A 24,170-nucleotide genomic window follows, 5' to 3' on the forward strand; every position below is an offset into this window, starting at 1 on the left:
TAGGCAAGCTGTCTCAGCAAAGGGGGGGGGGGAATAACTGGCAAGATCTTTCTGTCAGTAAAAGAGCTACGACTTTTGGCTCGGGTTCGAGGACAAACAGGGAGAAAGAGGGAGCAACAGGAAAAAAGGGGAGCAAACGAAAAAAGAAAAAAGGGAGCTTCATAAAGTGCATTAGCTAAGCACTCTGTGGCATTTTTCTAAGCCTTACTCATCTCCATCAGCTCCCAGCACGTGTGCGTGCACGCGCGCGTGCGTGCGCGCGTGCACACATCTGTCCATTTTGGGATCTGCTGCCTATCCTGCGACCCAGACAAACGGACAAGACTCAAACGTCCTCGCGGTTGAAAGACAAAAGGGATAAGATGGAGGAGAGGACTAAAGAAGTAAAGGCAGGGAGTGGAGAATACCCAAAAGGAGAGAAAAGTTAGCGTGGAAAAGGAAAAAAAAAAAAAAAAAAAAGCAGGAAAAATGGAATTGCAGCCACTATGGAAATGGAGCTGGAATTGAGTTTTGTTTTTCTTTATCGTCGCCTTTCCATTTGCTGCAAAATTACATCCACTTTAATCTCTCGTTCCATCTCCTACCCATTTTACCATGACATAGCAGCAGGAAAACCAGATAACGTAAGATGAAGAAAAAGAAATATCAGAATCAGAGGCATCATGCTGAATGAATCAAGAGGGGGAGAAAACACCAATAATCAATGATATCTGGCAAAACATATAAGAAGAAAATGTGTTCACTCAAGCAGCAGGTGACAAAAATAAATAACAGCAAAGTGCCTGCGTAGACGACGGCAACAAAAGACACAAACCGAAGCCTCTCTCACAGTAAAATATTGACTTCTAAATTCATGTAAAGACACAGTTAAAAAAATAATTCTCCATTTATTTTACTTTATCCGTTCATTTTTTGTATGAACAAAATCTAATAAATGTATTTAAGAAAATTTGTATTTATCTGAATCCTTGATAACTATGTGTCCTAATCCAAATGCCTTCAAGAATGTGCCTTCATATCATTGTATATTTTATACAATGGCTCTTTTGTGCCTCTATTTATGATATTTGTAATTTTATTTATATTGGATTGAACCGTGTGGACTGTGTGTATGTCTTTGCATCCTTTTGATCATTCTGACTTTGCTGCATGCCCCTCATGCTCCGTCTATGACAGTTTTATATTATCTGAGTAGAAATAATGCTTATGAGCTGAGTCCCACCTAAATGCCAGCTAAGAAAGAAGAAATATGTACAAAACTGCATTAAAATGTGCTCCGCGCTTTCCTCACGCGAGCTGCTAAAGTCCACTCGAGTGAGGATGAGATAACAATAGTGATCTAATTCACTGTTGTTCCACACTTTTTCTTCCCTGGTAATTAAATCTGTCCACTCAAAGGGCACGAGGGGGGAAATATTGCTCTCTCCTCGCACACAGACTCCAAGCGGAGCCTGTCGGATTCCCGCGAGAGAAGACAAGCACTATTATGTCATCGGACACCAATTTGCAGGTCATCTAATTAGCGCTAACTAAATCGATGCAGCAAAGATAAAGATAAAAATGGGCAGCAGATTCGGTTGTAACAGCTCAATCTGGAGGAGGGGGATGTGGAGGCCGTTCAGAGAGGGAGCAGGATGCAGGTGTGTCACACGAGAAGACTTTTGTTGGGTTTTGCAGGTGCAGATGTGCAGCTCAGTGGCGTCAATTCAGTGGAAGCTAAGGTATGGCTAGGTTACGAGTCACAGAACTTAACTAGAGTATCAATCAACACGTCCAGCAAATATTCATCACAGAAGTCTGCTATGTAGCTTATCTGTGTGGTCAAGAAAATTGGAACTTTTTCAAATGCAGTCTCACTCACTGCAAAAACTCAAAATCTTACCAGGAATATTTGTCTTATTTCTAGTTAAAATGTCTCATTTTTTGTCAAAAAATCTCATTACACTTAAAACAAGAGTCATTACCAGAAAAATAACTTGTTATTTGACCATTTTCACATGTTTCAAGTAAATTTTCACTTGAAATAAGTAGAAAGATTTATCTTCTCATTACAAGCAAAACGATCTTGTTCCATTGGCAGATTTTTCTACTTATTTTAAGTGAAAATCTACTTGAAACAGGTGAAAATGGTTGTTTTTGAGTCTTTTCTTAAATGTAATGAGATTTTTTTTTACTAAAAATTAGACATTTTAACTAGAAATAAGACAAATATTCTTGTTAAGATTTTGAGTTTTTGCAGTGTATAATAACTAGTGAAATCAATCATGTTGTTCTGATTTACATTTGTAGTTATTCTATATGTATTAAGTAATAGAATAATCAATACAAAGAGACACAGAGTAATTCCATAAATGTATTTAAAAAAACAAACATTTACATTTAACCCTTGAAGCCAAGGTGTGGCCACTTAATTCCTGCAGGTTAATATGAATGTGTTGTCTTTTTAATGCCCCCCCCCCAAAAAAAAAAAAAAAAAACAGCTTTCAAAGTAGTGCATTTAAATTCAGGGTTCCTTAAATGTGGGTTTTGTTGTGAGGGAGTCTGAGCCAAGCCATGATGTTTTCCTAAAGCTAACCAAGAATTTGTCTTTCAATTCCAAAACCACGTGGTTGTAAATGTCTGCATCTATCAGACTGGTTGTTGTCTAAACCTTACCAAAGCAGCAGTTGGAAGGAGAAAGATAGAAAGAGAAGGATTTTGAACTTAGATTGCATAAAACAGCCCTTTAGGTTGCTAAATTTGAGAAAGAAAAAAAAAAAAAAGGAGGAGGGGGGTCATAAAATCAAAAATGACAAGTACATTTCACAAGTATTCACTTTGTTGAACAAGATGACCGGCGGCTGGCTGCACCTTGGAGGGAGATGAGCTCAGAAAAAGCTGAAGTGAGTGTTGAGTACGCTTCCACATAAAAACGGAAGAAGAAAAAAAGAATCATTTTAATATGATGTAAAGCTCAAAGTCAGACTTTCACACCGTAATACGCCAGAGTTTTCTATTAACCTTCCTTGTCTCCTTTAATCCACTAAATAAATGACTGAGGGAAATAAAACTTTGAGCGCTGACGTTAAATAGCATTCATCTCGGTATATATATCTTTTTTTAAATGTTGTATTTATGTATCGTTCATGTTTATGAGGTCTTGTTGCATTCCAGCGCACGCCAGCAGCACAACGTTATTAATGTTAACGGTCATGTCTTCAGGGGAATTCTGTTCTCTCTCCTGTGTGTCCTGAAACATACCCAGGTGTGTCAAACTGTCTTCTCTCTGCCGTCTCCAACACGCAGCCCCGGTTTTCTGCCATTCACACACAGGCAGGAACATAAATTCAACCCTCGACAGCCGACACATATTTACGAAGTGACACGATGGGGCTGAGTTTGGCCCCGGGCCTCTCCCCCAGTGGCCTCTATACCTCTGTCTCTTCTTCTGTCTCCCTCTCCTTTCTTTCTTTCTTTTTCTCTCCTTCTCCTTCTCCTTCTCTCGCCGTCTCTGGCTGTTATCACGCTGATACATTTCCTGCTCCTGGCACGGCTCCTGCATAGCTTATGGTTAAAGCAAGCTTTCATCTATCCAGGGCCTCTAGGACACACACACACACACACACATAAACACACTCACACACATGTGCAGGCACTGGTGCAGGCTAGCGCTGCCCCGCCAGACCACAGGCCCAGACAAGCTCCGCTGGCACCAATCACCCCCCGATAACATCTCAGGCTTTATTTCATTTTGGCGTGCTCTGCTCTGCTCTGGGATAGACCGGCACGGAGAAGAGAAGAGAAGAGAAGAGGGCTTTCTGGAAAAAGTATGAATTACGCCAGCATAAAGGGGAGAGTGTAGACCCTTAAACTTGAGCAGAACTCCTCTGGGTGCGATGCCATCTATGGACATGACATCGCAAGCCCTCTTTTGTATAATAAACAGACCGGAGCGGCCCTATTAGAGCTCGTGGCACCGCAGCTTTCACGAGGCAGTGTGAAAATAAGGGCTGATCCAATATCAGATTAAAACATAGTGATGGCTGTTCATTAAAAGGATATCTTTTTTTTTATATACCGTATTTTCTGGACTATAAGCCGCTACTTTTTTCATAGGTTTTGGACCGTGCGGCTTATACAATGGTGGATTCTGTGGATTTTTCTTCCACCGCTCGGGGCGCTCTAACCGGAATTAGAATCAAAATTAAGACAAAATAAATGCAAAGAAGAATACGCTACTTCTTCTTTAGCAGATAGAAGTAGGTAGAAGCAGATTTCAAACAATAGATAAATAAATACTGGTTATTTTCTCTTGGTTCTGTCCCGTTTTAATCAGCAAAGTTGCTGCCGTGTTAAAAGTCACTGTTAGGAAAGGATCTATTTAGGTACAAACATGTACATCATTTACAGTTTAAAATCATTCTGTACATGTAGTAAATATCTAATCTAACAACATAAATATCTGCAACTTGCATATCTTTTTTTTTTTTTAAATAGAGCAGATGCGGCTTGTATATCTTTTTTTTATTATTATTTTTTTAAATAGAGTGGATGCGGCTTATATGCAGGTGCGGCTTATAGTCCAGAAAATACGGTAATTATTTCTCTTTTCCTTTTAATGAGCACTGAATTTCATAATTTCCATTTCTCATTTGAAAGATCCAGTAAAAAAATGTAAATCTGGGCAAACGTGTCACTACATGTACATTTAAAAAAAAGACCTTAGTGCCTAAACTAAGGTCGTACGTATTGTGAAGCTTATAAAAAAAGTTGTTTGTACACATCTCTGATTGATATCTAAGTGACAAACCAACATAAAAGCTGATGAATTTTTTCACCTGTTTGTCTGCGTTATGTGTAATTGCTCACAGCAAATTTGTGGATGAAATAAAGCTGGGGGGGCGGGGGGTTTAAGAGCTTCTGTTGTATTGAAGCAGCTAGTAAAAAGGAAAAAAGCACAGTGTCTCCTCATTTTCTTCTCCCACAATCCAGCCCCAAATCAGAGCGAGGCGCTAATAAGATAAGAGCAGAGAAAACAAGAGTGTTGCACGTAGGATTACCCCAGTCTAACTGTCTGACAAGCCCCATCTCCTCTCTCTTTTTACAAACAGCAGCCCATTTATTCCCAAAAGCAAACACCAAGCATCTCTCAGCGGAAAAATGAGAGTGCACACGTCCGGGTCTGAAAATCCTCCTATTAACTCCTGAAAAGACCGATATGAACCAGTGTCTCCAAGTCTGGACAATAGCTGAGCACACACATTTTGAAGAGCGGGAGTGGGGGAGAGGGTTGTTCATGTGTGTGCACACGCAGGTATACTTTACTGTGGATTCATGGGAAAGAAAAAGAAAAAAAAAGATTGCCACGCTGTGCTGCACACCTGTTGTCGAAAGTTACAGCTCGAGAGGGGAAGCAAAGTACTGTAACTACAGTGCAGCAGTGGAAATACCTCAGTTATAGCTATTTACACCGAGAACATAAACACACTGGTGGATTCCCACTGACACCAGACCGGGGTATACGGTCTTCACCAGTGAGACCAGTGAAGTTCTGGCCCTCGGCGCTTCACTCAAAGCTCCACGCAAAGCATTATGTTTGTGTGGGACGCCAAAGCGCCATCAACACTCTCCATGCGTAGCAGGGACAGGGTGTGAGGTTTCTATGGCCTCCTCAGCAAGGCTGTTAAGGAGCAAAGAGTCCACACATCTGGAAGACACAGTCAGTCAGCACATGCTGAAAGTTAGCGGTGGCGCTCGCAGTCCAAATTAGTGGCGAGTTTTATTCCCCCGCTGTGGTAGGAAAATATCAAATCTGCTGCCATATGAGTGCCATAAAGCTAGCTGTGGAGTGTTTGATGCCTTCATGTGGGAGCCTTAAAGCTGCGTGTGTAAGTGCATGTGTGCGAGTGTGTTTGGTGGGAGATGCAAGGCCTTAATGGGAGATGAGAGTCATTCTATGCATTCTTACATGTGCATATGTTTTCTGTATGTGTGCGGCCTTTATCGGCGCGTGTGCCCCCGTGCACATGTGATAGTGTGTGTGTGTGTGTGTGCATGTGCAGCTGGTGCCATTTCAGCAACTCCCTTATAGACCTGGTTGACCCTTCTTGCTCAGAGCAGACAGACAGACAGAGGCAGAGTCAGACGGCCCCTGGGGTGGTCCTGTCTGAGGCAACGGTGTTATGGGCCAACAACTCTAGGGGCCCATACACAGGCAGGGACACGTATACTGTAATTCCTCAAGCACCCACACACACACACTCACACACAGGTTTGCAAACCCAAAAAGTCGTACTGAAAGATTGAAATGGGGAGGGTGCAAAAAAAAAAGACTTAATTTTCAAACTGAAATCAGGTTTTTTTTTTTATATTCCCACAAGTTCACCGTGATTGCACATGTGCAGATTTTATAAAACACAGCAAAACATTGATTTGTTGGACAAGATTCGATAAACATTGTACTGCAGCTGAATTTCTTTCTTAATTTCTTTTTAAATTTTACATTCTGTCCTGACAATCTGTCTTTAAGTGGCTGTGGAGGCGCAGTTCTCACCGCTTTGCAAAGGAAGGGATTTACCTGCAGCATTGTGCAAATGAGCATGCAATTACACGTGATTACATTTTTGTTTTCTTTTAGAAATGCATAAAATAGAAACAAATGTTTCATGGAAGGACTGGATGTGCTCATATATTTTACTACCTTTTTAAAAGAAAAAGGTGCATAAATGCTTCAAATATAAAATTCATCAAGACCTGTCTGTGCCTCTAAAAGAGTCGCTTTACTTTATTCAAAACAACTTGTGTATTTAAATCATGGAGAGTGTGCGCCTCTTTTTTTTTTTTTTTTCCCCCCACAGAGAAATAAGGACAAATTTGCTACTCACAGAATCTTGGAAACGCAAGCAAATGCACAAATTAGAAAATGAAAGTACACACACGTGCCTAGCAGCAGACACAAGATGAATTCCCTTGCAAGCATTAAAACTTATAAACACACACACACACACACGGATGGCAACGTACACACACTATCTACACAGCTCCCACCATGTGACCCCTAATCACAACCCCAGAGCTTGGACATCAAATGAAGTAAGTTTAAAAAAAAATAAAAAATCATCAGGAGTAATTAACGCATTTTCATATGCAAATGTGATTAATGCAAAACTACAAAGTCATTATGCAAATTGACTTTTCCTTGAGCCTCTGTGCAAATATTCACAGCTCAAATCAGGGATCAGTCTCGCCATCTTTCTTTTTTTATCTCCCTACCCCTCTCCCTTTCTCTCTATCTCTCACTCTCTCGGAGTAGAGATAATGCGTAAGTCGCATGTGAAGTTATTTCTAACTCACGCAGTGTGTGTGTTTTCATGCGATGGGTCGGGGCTATGGCATTACGCCGCCTGCCTACTGATTACTGGCTGCTTGGCACTGGAGCGAGACAGGGAAGCCGGCGAACAGGGGAAGGTATGAATATGCAAAAGCCTGATTGCTTTTCATGATTAAAGCCTATTTAATATGGAAATGAGAGCAAGCCAGGTGATTAAAGGAGCATTGGGTGGTGGGGCAAAAAAAAAAAAAAAGGAAAAAGACAGAGGGAGGAAAGAAGAAGGGAAAGGAAAGGGACACCTTCAAATTCAAGTTGGAGAGATGTGGAAACCGGAGCTGGAATGTCACTGCCATTTACTGACGAGAGCAGTTAAGTTTGAGCAGGTTTGACCTATTAATAAAAAGGTTGCTCTGTCTTTTGATGCTTTTTCTCATTTTTTTTTAGCAGAAACCACAGTGAATCATTTAAAGTTGCAAAATATCTCTCATTGCCCATTAACGTGGAATCAAAACTGATCTTATCTCGTTAAAACGCTCCTCGACACTTAACACACTTTCACACCCGCAGATTTTTTTCCTGCATGCAGGTGTGACAGTTCTGAAGTGGCATTCTGCTCATTTAAATCCTTGATCATAAATCAAGTACCACTTTGGTTCAGTTCAACACCAGTATCGGTATCACACTGAGCTCACGAGTAGCTTCAAAAAAAAAAAAAACAAGAACAGAAAGATTTAGCCCACACGAGCGACAACAATGAGCTGGATGGATAAAGGAGTCGATGTTCGAGGATGTCGCAGCTCACGTCATCTCATAAAAATTTAATCTGTGCTATCGACACGCGGGGAGAGGATGAGACGGAAACAGGAAGAGAGGAGAGCTTGCCATGGTGTGACTTTGCCCATATGTGTGGAGGCCTCAAAGTGCTCCATGAGGGCGGGGTCTTGACAACCATCACTGAGAGGGGGTTCAAAGCACGGCCAGGGTCTTCTCAGTGCAACGCCGCTCCTCTAGAGACAACCTCTCGCTTGCACCATGACATGCATCATTCTTCACAGACACTCCATGTGCACAGACGCGTATACAAATTCATACGAGAGGCGCTCATGTATATTAGCATACTCTGACAAAGCCCACACATAAACACACTTAATGCATGCATCCGCAGCAGAATATCTGGAAAGAAAAGAAGAGAGATTGAAAAAAAGAAAAAAGAAAGACGGGGGGTGGAGGGGGGGTGCATTTTTCATCGGCTGTAGGCCGCCTGTGCTCGCAGGCGTGTGTGTTTGTGCATTTGTGTGAGAGCGCTTGCACCTTTTGGGGTTAAATCTGCTGGCCTTGCAGCATATTTGCAGTTTTAAGCAAGCAGGCTGACAGACAAAGAGGCCAGACAGGATGTTATAAAACACAGCCAGGTGAAAAAAGAAAAGAAGTAAACTGGAGAGGATCGGGGGTTAAGCATATGGTACGTCGAGCGAAAGCATTTCACACTTTATTAGTACGTGTACAAGAAAGATTGTATTGTGCGGGTTTGATGCACGCTCCCGCTTTCTGCAGCTTTTTTTTTTTTTTCACTTAGTTTTATATATCTGGGGTTGCTTCAAAGCTCCTTAAGAACACATGCTGGCTGGTATTCCCATGTACATACGTGTGTATGTGTGTGATGTGCTCAGTGAGTGTGTCTGTGCCTCTAACACTTTGGACTTAATTAGTCCTAATAATGTAATCTAATTTAGTTGAAACTTGAGACTGCCTTGAGTGGCAATCTAATGTGTTGAACAAAGCTCTCCTCCTCTCTTTCATTTGGGGCTTGGAGTGCTTTCATGTCCTGTTCTCTTAGTGATAAGACTGTCTATTTGAATGACTAACTGACTGCAGCTCTAACAAGCTGACTCACTCACCAACTCAAATGTTTTCCCTCTGACCAGTCTAACTGACAAAATGCAACATAACGCACCAAGTGTTGGGTTTTTTTTTCACAATATTTTCCTTCAGTGTTGCTGCCAGAGCTGTTGAAAGCACTTTAAATTTCCCGAGTCTAAACAGGAAGAGCAGATAATTAACAAAAGCCGTACTGGGACTGATGGATGGTCAGACATTATTTTTATTATCAATATGTTTTTTTTTTTTTGTGTGCCGAGAAGAGATCTTGAGAAAGAATCTCGCGTGTTGCTTTTATTCCCCTTAAATCAACAGTGACATCCAAAACTGTGCTTTCACTTATTGTTTCTCATCGCCTCTTACAGATATTTCATCGCCGTGATAGACGACGGCCACACACAGACGCTCAGCACATGAAGTTTGTGCAGTGGTGGCAAAAGATGTTTTCACCAGCTTTAGCAATCAAATCAATAAAACGTTGAAAATTCATAATGTGCACATATTTGCGAGGCCTCACAGGCTACGCCGCAAGTATTTGCTGTGTCACAGGTTATTCTGCTTAGATATTACGCAGCCATATGTTGAAAAGCTTTGTTTACTTAAACCACGCTTGTCAACGCAAGTGGACTTTGTCAGCCTATTGTCATGACGACACAGTTTGCATGTCTACAGTAAATGCATGACATTAGGAACTAGGGGTGGAACAATATATCGTGCCACGAAATTTCGCGATACAAAAACGTCACAATACGTGTCGTGGAGGCGACAAAGTGTATCGTGATATCGGGTTATTAATATTAATCTATTGTGTTGACTATGTATTTATTTACTTTTATTTATTTATTTAATTTTAAATAAATTTAAATTTTTTAAATTTCTGGAAAAGAAAAAAGTCAAATCATACATGAGAGAAACTATTCAGTTTGTGGCAAAATATTTGTACTTGTATGAAACTGAAGATGCATAATGCAAACCTGACATTTACTTTTAGTTCAGTTTGTGGAAAATGGTTGGCCTGGCTTTCTCTTTAAAACTTAAAGTTATAAAGCATTACAAACTGTAACAATAGGGGAAACGTACAGTATTGTTTTGTATTTTGTGTCTTTCAAATAAAAGACATTTTTTTTCCAGTCATATGTTCCTCATTCAAGGTTGTTAAAAAAATACTGCTATAATATCGTATCGTTATCGTGACCTCAATATCGTGTATCGTACCGTATCGTGAGATTAGTGTATCGTTACACCCCTATTAGGAACCTTTTCAGCCAAACGGGGGAGTGTGGATGTGCCGTGACGAGTGTGCGATCACACACCGCGACTGTGATCGGCCTTTTGAAGATGCAAACCTGTGAATACATCCATCAAATTTGCATCGAATTCTTTATTTATAGGGAATAAAAACCTATCAAAGCGTCTTCTTTGCTGCTTAAATCTGACCGTGACACAACAATGCAACGCAGTTTAACCATAAACTTGCAGTCGTCTCTTCCTTCCGCCAACCGAGCCTCCTCTTAGTCTCCCGGAGCCCGTGTAATCCAGGATAGCCTCCCCAGCTCTTGGGTGCGATGATGACTGTCTCAGCCACCACCCTTTCTTTTCCTTTCCCCCCTTTCCCCTCGTAGCCAGATGATCGGCCTTGGTGCTTTATTAATCCCCTTCTCCTCACCACGCACGCAGATGAATTTAAATGAGCCTTCTTAACCTCTTCATATGCTGCAGGATTTCTTTACAAACTCTCAGGGCGCATCACGTTCACACACACAAGCAACACATTAAAAAAAAAGGAGAAAGAGAGAAAGAGAAAACACACAAACATACACACATATCACCTTCTTCCTTGCCTTTAACAATTGGTTGCAGCTGAAGAAGTCCTCCAGGCCTGTACGTGCATGTGTGTGTGTGTGTGTGTGTGAGTGTGTGTGTTTGGAGTGTGATGTTTTGGTTGAACTTGAGCAGAATAGACACACACTGTGCTCTAATAAAATCATCTCAGGCTACATTAATCCCTCCTAAAGGCCGCTGTCAAAATACCAAACAGTTGGGCTTCTTTAAAGAGCGCTATCTTCCCGAGACAGGTGAGAGAGGTGTCGGCGTGTTTGTGTGCATGCATGTCTGAGTGTGTTGTGAAGTATACCTATGTGTTTCGATGCAGCCAAGAGAGCTCTCTTCAAAACTGCATCCTGAGAATAGAGATGCGTGTTTGTTCTTCTAACTGCATTGAAGCTTGTGGAAGTCTCTGTACCTCCTCTTTCCTGTTTGGGGCAAATCCCCTTGGCCGGCGTCAGCCTCCGGAGCTCGTCGTCCTCTCCCCCGGGGGTCACCTGGATGCCCACCTCCACCGGGATGGGCCCTCCTCTCCCCAGCTCCAGCGACCGGGCCCGCGAGGAGACGGGGATGCCCAGGACGCCGCCGGACTCCCCGTGCTTGGAGAAGGGCCGCGGCCCGCCGCCGGGCCCCCGGCAGAGGCGGCGCTTGTGTTCGATGAACACCAGGATTTCGCCGAGGGGGAAGTTGGTCTGGCACTGGCCGCAGGTCAGCAAGTCGTGCTCGCCGGGCCCCAGCCTCCGAGGGCTGGGGGTGGACGGCTCGGGGGATGGAGAACCCGCCCTCGAGGAGTCATGATTGGCCTCTGCTGCAGAAGAAGAAGAAGAGGAAGAAACACGCCGGTTAGTTCAAGAAAAAGGGACAAGACAACGAGCGATAAACTGACATGGAGACAAACACAGAGCGGAGTTTACTTATTCCTGAAACCATCATGTAAAAAGTCATCCCTCCCAAAGACGCAAGGCCATCATAACAGTCACAAGTGGGTCACTTTCATGTCACGAAACGTCGCCGCTGCAACCTTGCCTAGGTAAACACCTGCACGGCTTATCCGTGAGAGATCTGCGTGGGTGGGAGCCAGCTCTTACACTACATGTTTATGTGTGTCTGTGTGTGTGTGTGTGTGTGTGTGTGTGTGTGTGTGTGTTTGTGTTTGTGTGGCCAGGAAGCGATTCATCTCAGGGTGCAGGCTTGGTTTCCGGCGAGGGCCTTTGCTGCACTGAGCTGTCACAGCTAGATGGCTGCCTGCACCACGTGGGAGCCTCGGCCCGTGCAGAACAAAGCGCAGCGTAACGGAGACCACATCCACATCCACATGCGTGTGTGTGTGTGCCTTCGTTTTTCCTTTTTCTGTGCATCATAGAGTAGGACAGGGAGATGAAAATTGGGGAGAGGGGAGAGTAGTGAGCACATGAGCTGATCGGGAACTCAGGTGAGTTTGAACAGTGAATTCTCCACAGACAGAAAATCTATAAAGCTAAACCCGAGGTCTTGTTAAGAGAGTAAATCTCATTCTTCACAGATCTGACACGGTCATTAATAACCATTACACATTCTTTCCCCCCACGTCCTCCCCTATGGCGGAGACTCTGTCCCTCAGCTTAACATAAATCCCTCATGGACGGCCTCTATTTTTTTAACACTATACCCTGACGTTCCAGTGTGAGAATGTGTCCACTTCTCAGGAGCCCGGAGGAAACATGAAGCTCCCGAGACTGAGGGACGTCTGAGCGAGAGCGGGTGCCCAGGGAGGGGTGTCGGTGCACGGCGCATGCCCGATTCTCGCACCCACATCCCCGCCTCCCCGCCAGCACCTCCTGCTCTCCCTTCCCTCTTTTTTTCCCAAACATGACACCCTAATAATTGCAAAGATTAGACAAAGCTGGTGTGTGCTCGGTTCGTGTGTGTGTGTGTGCTGGATCCGTGTGTGTGTGTGTGTGTGTGTGTGTGTGTGCCCTGGTGTGTAGCTATCAGAGCAGGGATCCTAAACTCTCTTATCACCCATCTCAGGCTGTCAGGGAGGCATCGCTTCTCTAAACTCCCTGTCATAACTGTTAAACTCGGGGAGAATTCTGGACGAATGTCACACTTTTTCCTCTCTTTTTTTTTTTTTTTACCCAATTTTACCTTTTGAAATATGCCTTTGCAATGTGAATCATCCCCCCACACCACCACCCTTCTTCCAGACCCAATCACCCCACACACACCCACACACACCCACACACACACACACACGCTCCAGTCCTCTCTCAATTCACCCTGGAGTGATGATCCAATGCCAAATATCTTTTCTCTAAATGGCGATGGGTTCCTGGATGTCCGCCAAATAATTTCCATCTCATAATCTTTTGGCGGCAAAGAAGGAACACAAACACATATTTACCTACAGTTCACAGCTTGTGACCGCAATTCACATGAGGCAACATTTTCAGAGTGCTCACACAAGCCGTGTAGACCGGGCGCAGGTGAGATTATGCGCTGTGTTGCATGTAAGCAGCGCCGTGCACGCTGATCTTTCAGCTCTCATTTCTGCCTTTGAAAACAGGACAGGTGGCATGACAAAAAAAAAAAGAAAGACATTGAGTCAACGAGCTGACAGACACCTGGGCATTTGACTCTCTCTCTGTTTGACTGGGAGACAAACAGAATAGGGCCTGTTTTGTAACCTATGGTTGAGTAAGATGGCCTGGGGACAAAATGCAGTAAATTAGTTGGAGTTGGCACCGTGACTGACTGTGCCACTGCAATAGCAGTTGGACATCTTCACAAAAAACCGCACCCCTCTCTGAAACTCTCATCTTTCCCAAGGCTAACCTGTGAGAAAATACAGGTGAGGAACCGAGTGTGGAATGCTTGGAAGAAAAAAAACATTGGACACAAACACACTGATATGGATACGCACACACTCATAAAATAACACAGTAATGTAGCCTCTCATTGTGACAGACAGTGTCTAATTCCCCCTGTATAAACTCCTATGTGAGGGGAACATGCTTGATAGGTAAAGCAGCATAGCTGACGCTCTGTCAAACATGCCATCGCAAAGAAGGCGTGATGATAGCAATGAAACCCAGCTGTCTAACACGATAGCACACATACTTTACTCCTCGGGTTCGGTCTGTGTGTCTTTCACACACACCGGGGCTGCCGTTCGCCCAATGACAGTGCTGCTACTCTGCCTTATCAAGTGTGAGTTAAGTCAGGCAGCCTTACAGCACCCCCTATCAGTTCTGAGGAGGAGAGTCAGTCCGTCACTCCTCTACTGCTGCTGCTGCTGCTGCAAAACTGCCACTGCACAATACGTACCAGATGGGAGACGCAGCTGAAGACAATAGGCCTCTTTCACCAAAATGTCTATGTGAAAGGTCAAAAAAAAAAAAAGACTACGTGTTTTTAGCAGCATTAGATTGTTTTGTAGCTGTTTCCTGTTTTTTTTTAATAGCTAATTTTTCAAAATCTTCCCTCGTTCACTTTGGTCACCAGCTGCTTTTGCAATTAAACTGCCAACGCTGGTGTGTGATATAGTCAATGTGACAAAACAAGATGGATAAATAACAAACACGCCAACGTGCCCTCTGGTTCACACCTCTGACATCATTGCACCACTTTCTAAAAAAATGTAACCAATTTACAAGAAACTGTGTTCTTCTCTGATTTTCATCAATCTCACGACTCTTTTGCTTCAAAGACAAATTAATCCAAAGTTGATCAGAAACTCGTTTTCTGGTTATTAAAGCATTCTTTTTTATGTATTTATTTATTAATTTTACATTCAAATGTCATGAAGTGCTCCAAAGCAGCGTTAGACAAAAGGCACCTTCATTTTCATCCATTGACGTTTACTGTAAGTCCCGGCCCTCATAGAAAACATGAACGCCAGCGGCCCAAATGGCTTAGAAGTGCCACGAGCACTTAAATGACAGTCAAACAACATTCTGTTGGGGCTCAGACCTCTCTCCCTTCCTCTGTTTTCCCCGCCACCACCATTTGCGTAGCGTACACACTCAATCTCATGAGTAAACCCCACTGGGAAAGTCAGGGTAAGATTCATGCTGCCATTGAAAATAAATGACACCAGCAACATTGCAGATGGTTGCAATCAAAAATTCAAACAACAAGCGGCCTCGCTTAGCCCATCCCTTTTTCTCAGCTGCGATTGCCAAAGAGAGCTGAAACAGTGTGCGTTGTGCAAGGCTAGGCCTGTGTGTTTAATTATCTTATCACCATTTAATCTCTAGCAGTCCCATTTCTTATCATAAATCTTAGATTATAAGTCTGAATGTGAGCAAAATACAGCTCCGCTGCTGACGGAGACTTGTCACTAAATCGCTGTAAATGACATGCAACTTTTGAGGCATGACCTCAGGAGGTATAAATCAAATTTTCCAAAACTGTTTTAAATATAAACTAATAAAATAAGCTTTACAGCATTACAGAACTGACTGTCTGTGTTTAATAAAACTGAAATATTGAAAGGAAATCGGACATCGAGCTGCAGTGCCTCACACTGAATGATAAAAACAATTCATGCCCTCATCCGGTTACCACAACGTGTGCGGATATTTACTGTTGTGTTGCAGTGCATACGGTGGGTTTCTCTCATACTCTCCATCATTTGACAGCCATCTGGTGTGAATAAAGTAAAAAAAAAAAAAAAAAATTTAAATCATCATGGTGTTTCACAAGTAGCATGCCCATTCCAGGAGTAAACAGTTTCTGTGAGGCGTTCCATTTTTGGATCCAGAAAAGGATTTTCTGCAATAACGCACGTATTGCTCCGCAAATATATCTTGTTTTTGAACGCAGAAGACCAGCTGCTTCTCCAGGATCTAGACACAACACAGGGGGATGCCTGCTGGATGCATGGATGGGACTGCTAGCTGCTTCGTTGAGCCTAATAAAACCTATAGGGAGAGCACCTCTTTAAGTACATCACAAAGCAAATAAACTGTAAACGGAAGGTCACTTTTAACGCAGACAAAAGGAAGCTCGTCGCATTAGACTTGATGGGGAGTGAACGCACATATCGGCCATCATTTGCTCGGTTTAACAGTAAATGCTAAATTTGCGTGTGTGTGGCGGCTCTTTGTGTCGCATACTTGTGCACTGAGTGCATTAACCGCTGTGGTACGTCCCTAGATGTTCAACCAGACAAGAACATTAGCAGCACATAGTCTCCCACTGAATGGTTGTCCAGAAATATGCTGATATTCAGGTTTGGTGTACTCCCAAGTAAAGCATGACCTATAGGCCTGTGGCTGCAAGACACACGGTTGTGTTCAGTCACACTGTACAGCCCCTGACCTGATGTCTTCATATGTATACAAATATATATATATATATATATATATATATATATATATATATATATATATATATATATATGCATATATTTATGCATAAAGAGATTCCTTGTAACCGATCTTGACACTGATGGAAACGTTTAACGGTGGAGCCAGCGTGACCCATCGATTAACTGATATTGAAATGTTACATAAATATTTAAAACACACAAATCTGTCTACATGGGTTTTCTGCAACCGTCTCTGGCAGGATCCCCCATATGTGAAACGCTCTCATTATATCTCGACTCAGTCAGATTACAGTTTAGTTTTCGACAGTGCTCCTCAGATTCCCCAGCCTTAGGTGTGATCTTGGTCTTTGCCGCACCCACCCATCTTAAGAAAACAGCCCACAGCAGCATGCTGCCTCCAGCTGCTGAATGATAGGTACATTAAAAGCTTTCCATCTATCACAGCTTCTGGTGTGGTACCATTACACAGATATCCTGTGCGTCTGGTAAACATTATGCAAATAGGGTTGTATCTGTGCACACGCACTCACACAACCATTGTTGCTAAATAGGGACAACAATGAATAACTTTTTCTTTTGTGTGTTTGCTCCTCTTACATTATTTTTCTTTTCAGTTTTACGTTTTACGTTTTAACTTTAATTGTCGAGCAAAGATTGTACTTTTGGTTTTGACTTTGCAGGACCTCAAAAGAGCAGCAGGAAATAAAATACCTGTAAGACCAGCCCTTTAAACATTCAACTTGTGCATCTCAGGTCACTGCCACTGCTGGAGGCCACAGCTCAACAAGCAGTGGAGTGTGTATCATATGAAAGAACAGGTAGGACCAGATTGAGCCTCCCTCCAAACTGCCCTGCTGTTCAGGATCCTACTGCCTTTTCTTTAATAAAAGAAGCCCTGAATCCCACCATTATTTAGTTTGAACACTAAACATCTCAGCAACACTTACAGACACTGACTGCTATGGCAGGTGAGAGATGATTTAAAAATATCTCTTCAAGCAGTCATTAACAACTTCAGGCAGGAACAGATGGATCCCAGCAACATTAGATCGCTGCTTCGGGTTCGGACAAAGAAAATTAAAGCTAATCTGTGACTGCTAATTATCAGTACAATTATGCAAGTATCTATTCAGCACCACACTTTCAGAGCTGGGAAATTACCGACTGTACAGCAGGTGCTCCTGTTTTTTGCTATTATCCAAAAGATGTAAATTTGAGGCTATTTAAGAGTTAATCCAAATGTGTGCAAAGGCAGTAAACGTGTTGAAATTATTTGAGCTATTTAATACAGGTAAATGTTAAGCACACATACACACACACACACACACACACTTAGATACACACAGGAGCCTGGGGTTAAACTGCAGTTATGTTAGAGAGTTGAGTTTAATTGAAAATTTATGATGGGAGGTCAAGTGGTCTTTTCCCTTAATTAACTGACAGACAGCGACTGTGACAGCAGAGACAATAAACTGTGCTGGATCAATATTCACACTGGATGACGAAAAAACTGCTCAACATGCTTCATCTCTCTCCACCTCGCCTTCTCTCTCACTCTCAATTAGATCTAAACTGTATGTTTAACGTTTAAAACCAACACGTTGATTGAGAGCGTTGAAAAAAGTGGCACAATTCATTAAAGTGAATCTTCAATAAATGAAAGTCACCTACGAGCCAGAGTGAGAGTGTAAATGAGACCCTGACAGTAAATGCTGAGCATATCGTTAAGATGGAATGCACATAATCGTTTTCATCACAAAACACATTGGCCAAAGATTACATCATGAACTTCTGCAATGAATTAGCCAGATTAGGCCTCTATGAAATTGGATTTAGACACAGAGAAGTCCTAGGAGATGAAGGTTAGATTGATATAATTGATTTGAAATTGGATTATGCGACTTTTTAATCGTATGCCTTACAAAATGAAATTTAAAAAAAATCCTGCTGCAGATTATATATATATTCAATTTAATCAATATTTTTTGCAACAACTCTGGAGAACTTTTTTTTCATAATCTTCTTTTTTTTCTAATATATAAATAAAAGTTGGTATCATTTTGTTCACAAGTGTTTTTCTTTTCTTTTGTTCTTTTGTTGCCACAGACAATGTAAATTCGTGGACATTTTATTTCTTTTTTTTACCAAAACGTTTTCATTGAACAAGGCCTTAAGGTCCAGACAGAAAAAAATGACCCTTTGTGTAAAAACGTAAAAGTGCGTGATAGAGAGCGAAAGAAAAACATTTTTAAAAAAAGACTGATAAATTAGGATGAAGGCTTTAAAATAACATTTCAACTACCTGCTGGAAAGTCACACAATTAATAACATTTAGAAAATAACTGAAAATGAATTTTAAAAGGGAGAAAAAAGTGCATAGGAAAATGCACAGTTGCATTAAAACAAAATAAGTGTGTGATGAAATGCTGGGTATAGCAAGGTCGACACACGTGCGTGCATACTTGCAAACAGACTTGTATACAAACCAAATCTTGCCAGACAAGCCTCACAGTAGTTTTCATAAGATCTCCTATTGAAGTGCAGTCCCGTGAAGCTGGGAAATGTGCCGCTGCTTTGTTGCCTTGATTCTTTTTAACTGATAATAATTATTGCTGTGACCTAAGTATTTAAATTCAGTGTTAATGTTTACTGAAAACCCAAAAAAGACGGCTCTGTGTCAGATTACTTTCACAAATCAGTTCTTGTCAGTAATTATCTTCATTGTACGGAGTATTATCAAATACTTCAAAGTAGGGTTAATTGTGTCTATTTCCCCAAAAAGTGTTTTTTTTTTTTTTGTTTTTTTTTTCCCTTGTAGAATGAATTATTAATAAAAAGTAATCTACAACTCATTCAGAAGAAGGGATCGGTGCGTAAAAGACTGGAGCTCACCTTGTACTGTCTCCCTGTGCGTCAACGATAAGTGCTGCGGGTTCACCTGCTTGCGGCGGGACATTGCCCCGGCATTTACTCTGGCATCGCCCGGTGAACGGCACTTGGAGTCGGCTTGGACCGTGGTGTCGGTCTGCTCTGGATCGCAGGTGACCGACTCTCTCCTCCCCTGCAGCCGTATCCTTCCACTGTCAACAGTCTCTGGGCTTAACTTTGATGCGCGCTCGAGAGGAATTGGGCGCAACGAGGATGATGCTGACCACTTTGTCCACAGTGTCCCGCAAAGGAAGCAACACCTGGGTCAAGGAAGCCAGAGTGTAGTTTTTAAGGATTCGAGCGACTGCTGCTGTGATGAGCTGCTGTGTGCACGCAGGTTAAACAAAATGTCTTGATGAGCTTTTTTTTTGCGGATACAAATCCTGGACTGCCCACCTCTACGGCGACCCCGCTGACAGATGAGGTAAGACGCACTCCCCCTGCAAGTGTGATGGATACTCGCTCCAGCTGAGCTCCTTTTCCCGGTTTTCTTTTCTTAATTTTTACAGACACAATTCTACTATGTTGGGGGTCAAGTAGCAGCTGTTTGCGTTAGAGTTCCCTACAGTCCTTCCATCTCAGCAGTGGTGCGCGCTACAATGACCCTTTGGCACTGACTCCTCCTGCGCGTTTTGGCATCGGGTGCGCGGAACGGCAACTCTTGGCTCTGGTCGCTGTAGCGTCGTTGATTGAGAGAGAAAGAGAGAGACACACACATATCCGAGCGCACACACATACAGAAGGAGAGAGATAACGAGAGAGAGAGAAAGGGAGAGAGAGAGAGAGGGCGAGGGGGACCAGGCGGGCAGACGAGACACCTCCTCCTTTTCTTCCAGTGCGCCGAGGTCCAATGTTTTCCAGTTTCCTGTAGTGTTGAGGCTACTTCTTGTTGACTCACGCGATGAAAGATGCTCTGTTCTGTGTGTGTGTGTGTGTGTGTGTGTGTGTGTGTGTGTGTGTGTGTGTGTGTGTGTGTGTGTGTGTGTGTGTGTGTGTGTGTGTGTGTGTGTGTGTGTGTGCAGACAGTATGCAGCCCATGTGCGTGCTCGGGCTTGCCGGAGAGTAGCGGAAAGGGATTCAAGTTCAAGTGCGTCCGTGTCGTTTGTGTGTCAGACACTGGAGTGTGAAAGCGGTGGACAACACACACACACACACACACACACACACACACACACACACACACACACACACACACACACACACACACACACACACACACACCAGGGGCAGACCCCCCCCCAAATCTGACTGGCCTTTGAAGTCAAAGTCAAGTTAGGAACATTTCACCCTCTCACCTTCCTTTTCATCATCACTCTGTCCAAAAAACCTCGATGTAACACAGACCGGTGGTTTCAGATATTAGTTGTTTTGTCCTTTCAAACGTAACTTTTCATCCTCCATACATTAATCAGCGAAGAATTCATATAAGGATGTAAGACAAAATGATTTTTAAATTGACTGATTACTGAACTAAGACTGAACTAAAGGGCTGCCATTAATTAAGGTTAATAAATACTTTTATGGCTCTCGCCATCTAATTTGCGTAAACCTTCAAAGCGTGCCTCTGCACACAATCTGTACAAATATAAAGCACGCATATTTCCACACATTGTTTCAGAGAGGGGGGAAGCAGCATGCTGCAGGTTTGTTGTTGGGATCATTTAAGCATGTTGTGAGGCAACAGTACCCTCTGTTGGCACAGTCAGGAGACATAAACCTGTTTTGGAGGCAATACCTTACAGAGCATTTACATATACTTTATCCCCAGTTTTAAAATAAAGCCTCCTGAAATTGCCACGTATTTAATTCAGAAACCAAAAGAGTCCTTGAAGCAGATCAGACTCTCTCTCAGAGGATATTAATGATACGAAAAGGCAATTATTCCCCACACTCTTTGCTGTATTCATTTAAATCAGCATATGCACAGATAAGTGTTCTGTAAAGCCTATAGCTCAGCTAGTTTCTTTCTTTCTTCTTTTGTTTCAGAACCTTCCCGTACCATTTCAAAGTGTGCTATTCCGTAATTTGGATGAAATACATTGTTGAATAAAAATAAAAGCCTCTTATGGCCATTTAAAGTTGACACTATTTCCTGGTGGATCAGCAGAGAAGTGTGCAGCTATAGCAACACATTTTACAGCCTGCCATTAATAAAACATGGTGGGCAATTTTAAGAGCATTAAAAGTTTGATTGCTTGAGGGCAGGCCTAGGAGACTTTCAGGATAGTAATTATTTATATAAATGAAATGTCATCTCAGCTCTGGCTCAAGACGACATAACCTCAGCAGATGCCACATGGAAACGCTACTACGGCATAACGGCTATCGTTCACAGATCGGCCAAGCACGTGTCAAGCAAAACACTTTAACAAGAGAGCATAAATACAACAATATTACATGAAATGCCTTTTTCTTTCTTCTGGTCTTCGCATCGGGGGCAGCACTTGTGGACATGCCGGATTCTGATGGAAAACACTATTCTGAGTTTACACACACTCTCCATCGCCATCTCTGCTGGCTGCGAGCAGCTCCTTGATCCTTACCCATGGGTTTCTCAATAATACATCAATGTCTCCATTATAGCTTGTATCTGCAAGCTGCGGGCTAAAGCAGTTTAAGCTGGGTTGCACAGGGCCAACACACCCTGGTTGTGGACACAGGAAAGGTTTTAAGTCCAAAGTGTTGCCTCTGAGGAGACATGTATCTCTCGTGGCAAGTGTCATCGCTGACTAGGAGGAAAACCTGAACACACCGCAGGGCAACATCTACACCATGGAAAAGGACGCTACGCTGGGATGAAAGTTTTATCAAACTAACATGAAACATTATGTTGATATCCAGCCTCTTTTCAAACAGAGTCTCAAGGATTTAGGCGGACCATAGACACTTATAATTTATGTTAAAACACTAAAAATGAGCCTTGGCGACAAAGTTAAGCAGCTCTTGCACATGAGTGGACAAAAGTGCCTGCAGCTTAACCGCCTTTGATTCTGGGTCACATAATTCATTTCATCCCCTTTCCATTTTTCATGTACCCCCAGTCGGTGTAGCCTACTCTCCAAAGAAAACAAAAAAAATGGCATCAATATCTGAAAATAGACCAACGTATACGATTGAAAAGTGCTCATAATGCAATTTTTAAGAACAAACGGAGGATTTGGGGCTCCTTCGAATAAATGTATAATAAAGCCTTCATAGCAGCCGCTTTGATGTGATTAGCCACAATGTGACAGGGCTGACATAAACAATGAAAGGTCCACTCCAGGAGAGCTCCTGGTAATATGAATATTGCTGTGGGATTTGCTTATAGTCGCTGCTTCATTATGCAATGTTTAATATTAATAAAGAAAGTATAAGTATATATTATTCATGAGATGATTTACTTTGGTTGGTGTGACTGTGTGTGTGCGTGGACTTGAGTGACAGATTGAGATGCTCCTTCGCTACGGGCAATACAACTAGACAAGGCTCTTACTTTTTCTACAGGACCCATCCTGACAATTTCTCCCACAGTTAAGAGGATTTGTCCGAGCAGGGGTGAATATATAATGCATGCAGATTCCCAATTTTAATGTGGACGAAGTAAATGATTCAATGCTAGCTTTTTCTCTGAAGTCAGACCAGGAGGGGAATAAAGAGGGCACAAGATGTTACATGTGGTCTACTCCTGCTACGCAAACTGCTAAAGCAGACACAGATGACAGTAACTCTCATACATGTTTGGGGTCATGATGAGTATAGCATAAATTAAATACTCAGCTAAATTCAATGTATTCATACAGCCCCAATTTGGCAAGAAAAAAAAGGGAGATACAGCTCTGTTCAAACCAATTCAGTACTGAGCTGGGCTTATTTAAGTCCAATTCATTCAAAGATGTCCAGATAAGGAAACCAAAGGATTGCAGTCATATTGTAGCAGTGATTTTATCCTCATTGTAAACATGTAAGGTGTCTGGGAGGGGGGGATGACAGATCAGAATAGAGAAAGAACCGGGAAGGTGGTCATCTAAGGATGGAGACCAAAAAACCACAACACTAGGTCAAATACACCTGCTGCAGGAAGGGACGAGAAAAAAGAGGAACACAGACTTAATATCAGTAAACTGCCTAAAAATATTATGAAAGTAAAGAAACCTAAGTAAAGGGAGCATTTATACAAACAAATATCCCATTTATTTGTTTACTGTGTTTTGTTTTTTCTCTTTTTCCTTTACAGACTAGAAACCATTGGCTTGAAATTGGTCAAATTTGGGCTACAGTGGCTCCAGGACAGAACAGAATTTACCCAGCAGCCATCAGCGGAAAATGTTTTACTCATCCATACAATTTTACTCAGCATGTTATTCATTTTGGATTATCAACTGGTGAGCATTTTTATCTAGTTTATCTCTCTTGGATGTTCTGTGTTATTTCATTGCAGTTCAGAATCACATTTGTATGTTGTTTTCTGTAAATTCCCATAGAAATGTGCAAAAGTCAAGGTAGAGTCTGGCCCTGTTTTGTATGCCTTTTAATTATTCAGTGATGCATTTTCTAAGTCTTCTTTATCCTCTTCAGGATTGAGGAGGATGAGGTTTACCCTAGTTATTTTTCGTTAATGCAGCGGGCATTGAAAAAGGTAAACCAATACTCTATGGACTCATTTAGGGTCAGTTTTACCAACGCACTTCATATTAAGTCATTGAGTTTATCAAAAGCTATTACAGGTTTCATTAGCAACAAATACATTAATAATGTATGTGGGTCAAAGACGAGACGTGTAAATTTGGTGTCCGAGGGCCATTCATTTAACATAAAAAGATAAATATATATATATATAATATTAAATCACTCAACTCTTATCCTTCTTTTGACCCAGAAATATTTGTGTTGCTAACTATTAAATTAAGGAAGTTATTGAGCTCTAAAGTCTCAAAA

General features: G+C 42.2%; 1 protein-coding gene across 3 annotated transcripts in view; it reads right to left on the bottom strand.

The window, feature by feature from the left end:
• bcl11bb (BCL11 transcription factor B b) overlaps positions 1-19,968 on the bottom strand; it is a 31,344-nt gene extending 11,376 nt beyond the window's left edge. Inside the window, exons 1-2 of one of the 3 annotated variants that reach the window (XM_061746489.1) lie at positions 19,218-19,968; positions 11,322-11,816 (exon numbers count right to left, since the gene is read on the bottom strand). In XM_061746489.1, the coding sequence (XP_061602473.1) occupies positions 11,322-11,816; positions 19,218-19,281 (559 nt within the window). In that variant the 5' untranslated portion in view covers positions 19,282-19,968. Of the gene's footprint in view, positions 1-11,321; positions 11,820-19,217 lie in introns of all 3 variants that reach the window. The other 2 variants (XM_061746490.1, XM_061746488.1) reach the window with 2 other exon arrangements.
• Positions 19,969-24,170: the final 4,202 nt, after the last annotated feature.

Source organism: Cololabis saira, chromosome 18 (assembly GCF_033807715.1).
Source record: "Cololabis saira isolate AMF1-May2022 chromosome 18, fColSai1.1, whole genome shotgun sequence".
Classification (NCBI taxonomy): Eukaryota; Metazoa; Chordata; class Actinopteri; order Beloniformes; family Belonidae; genus Cololabis; species Cololabis saira.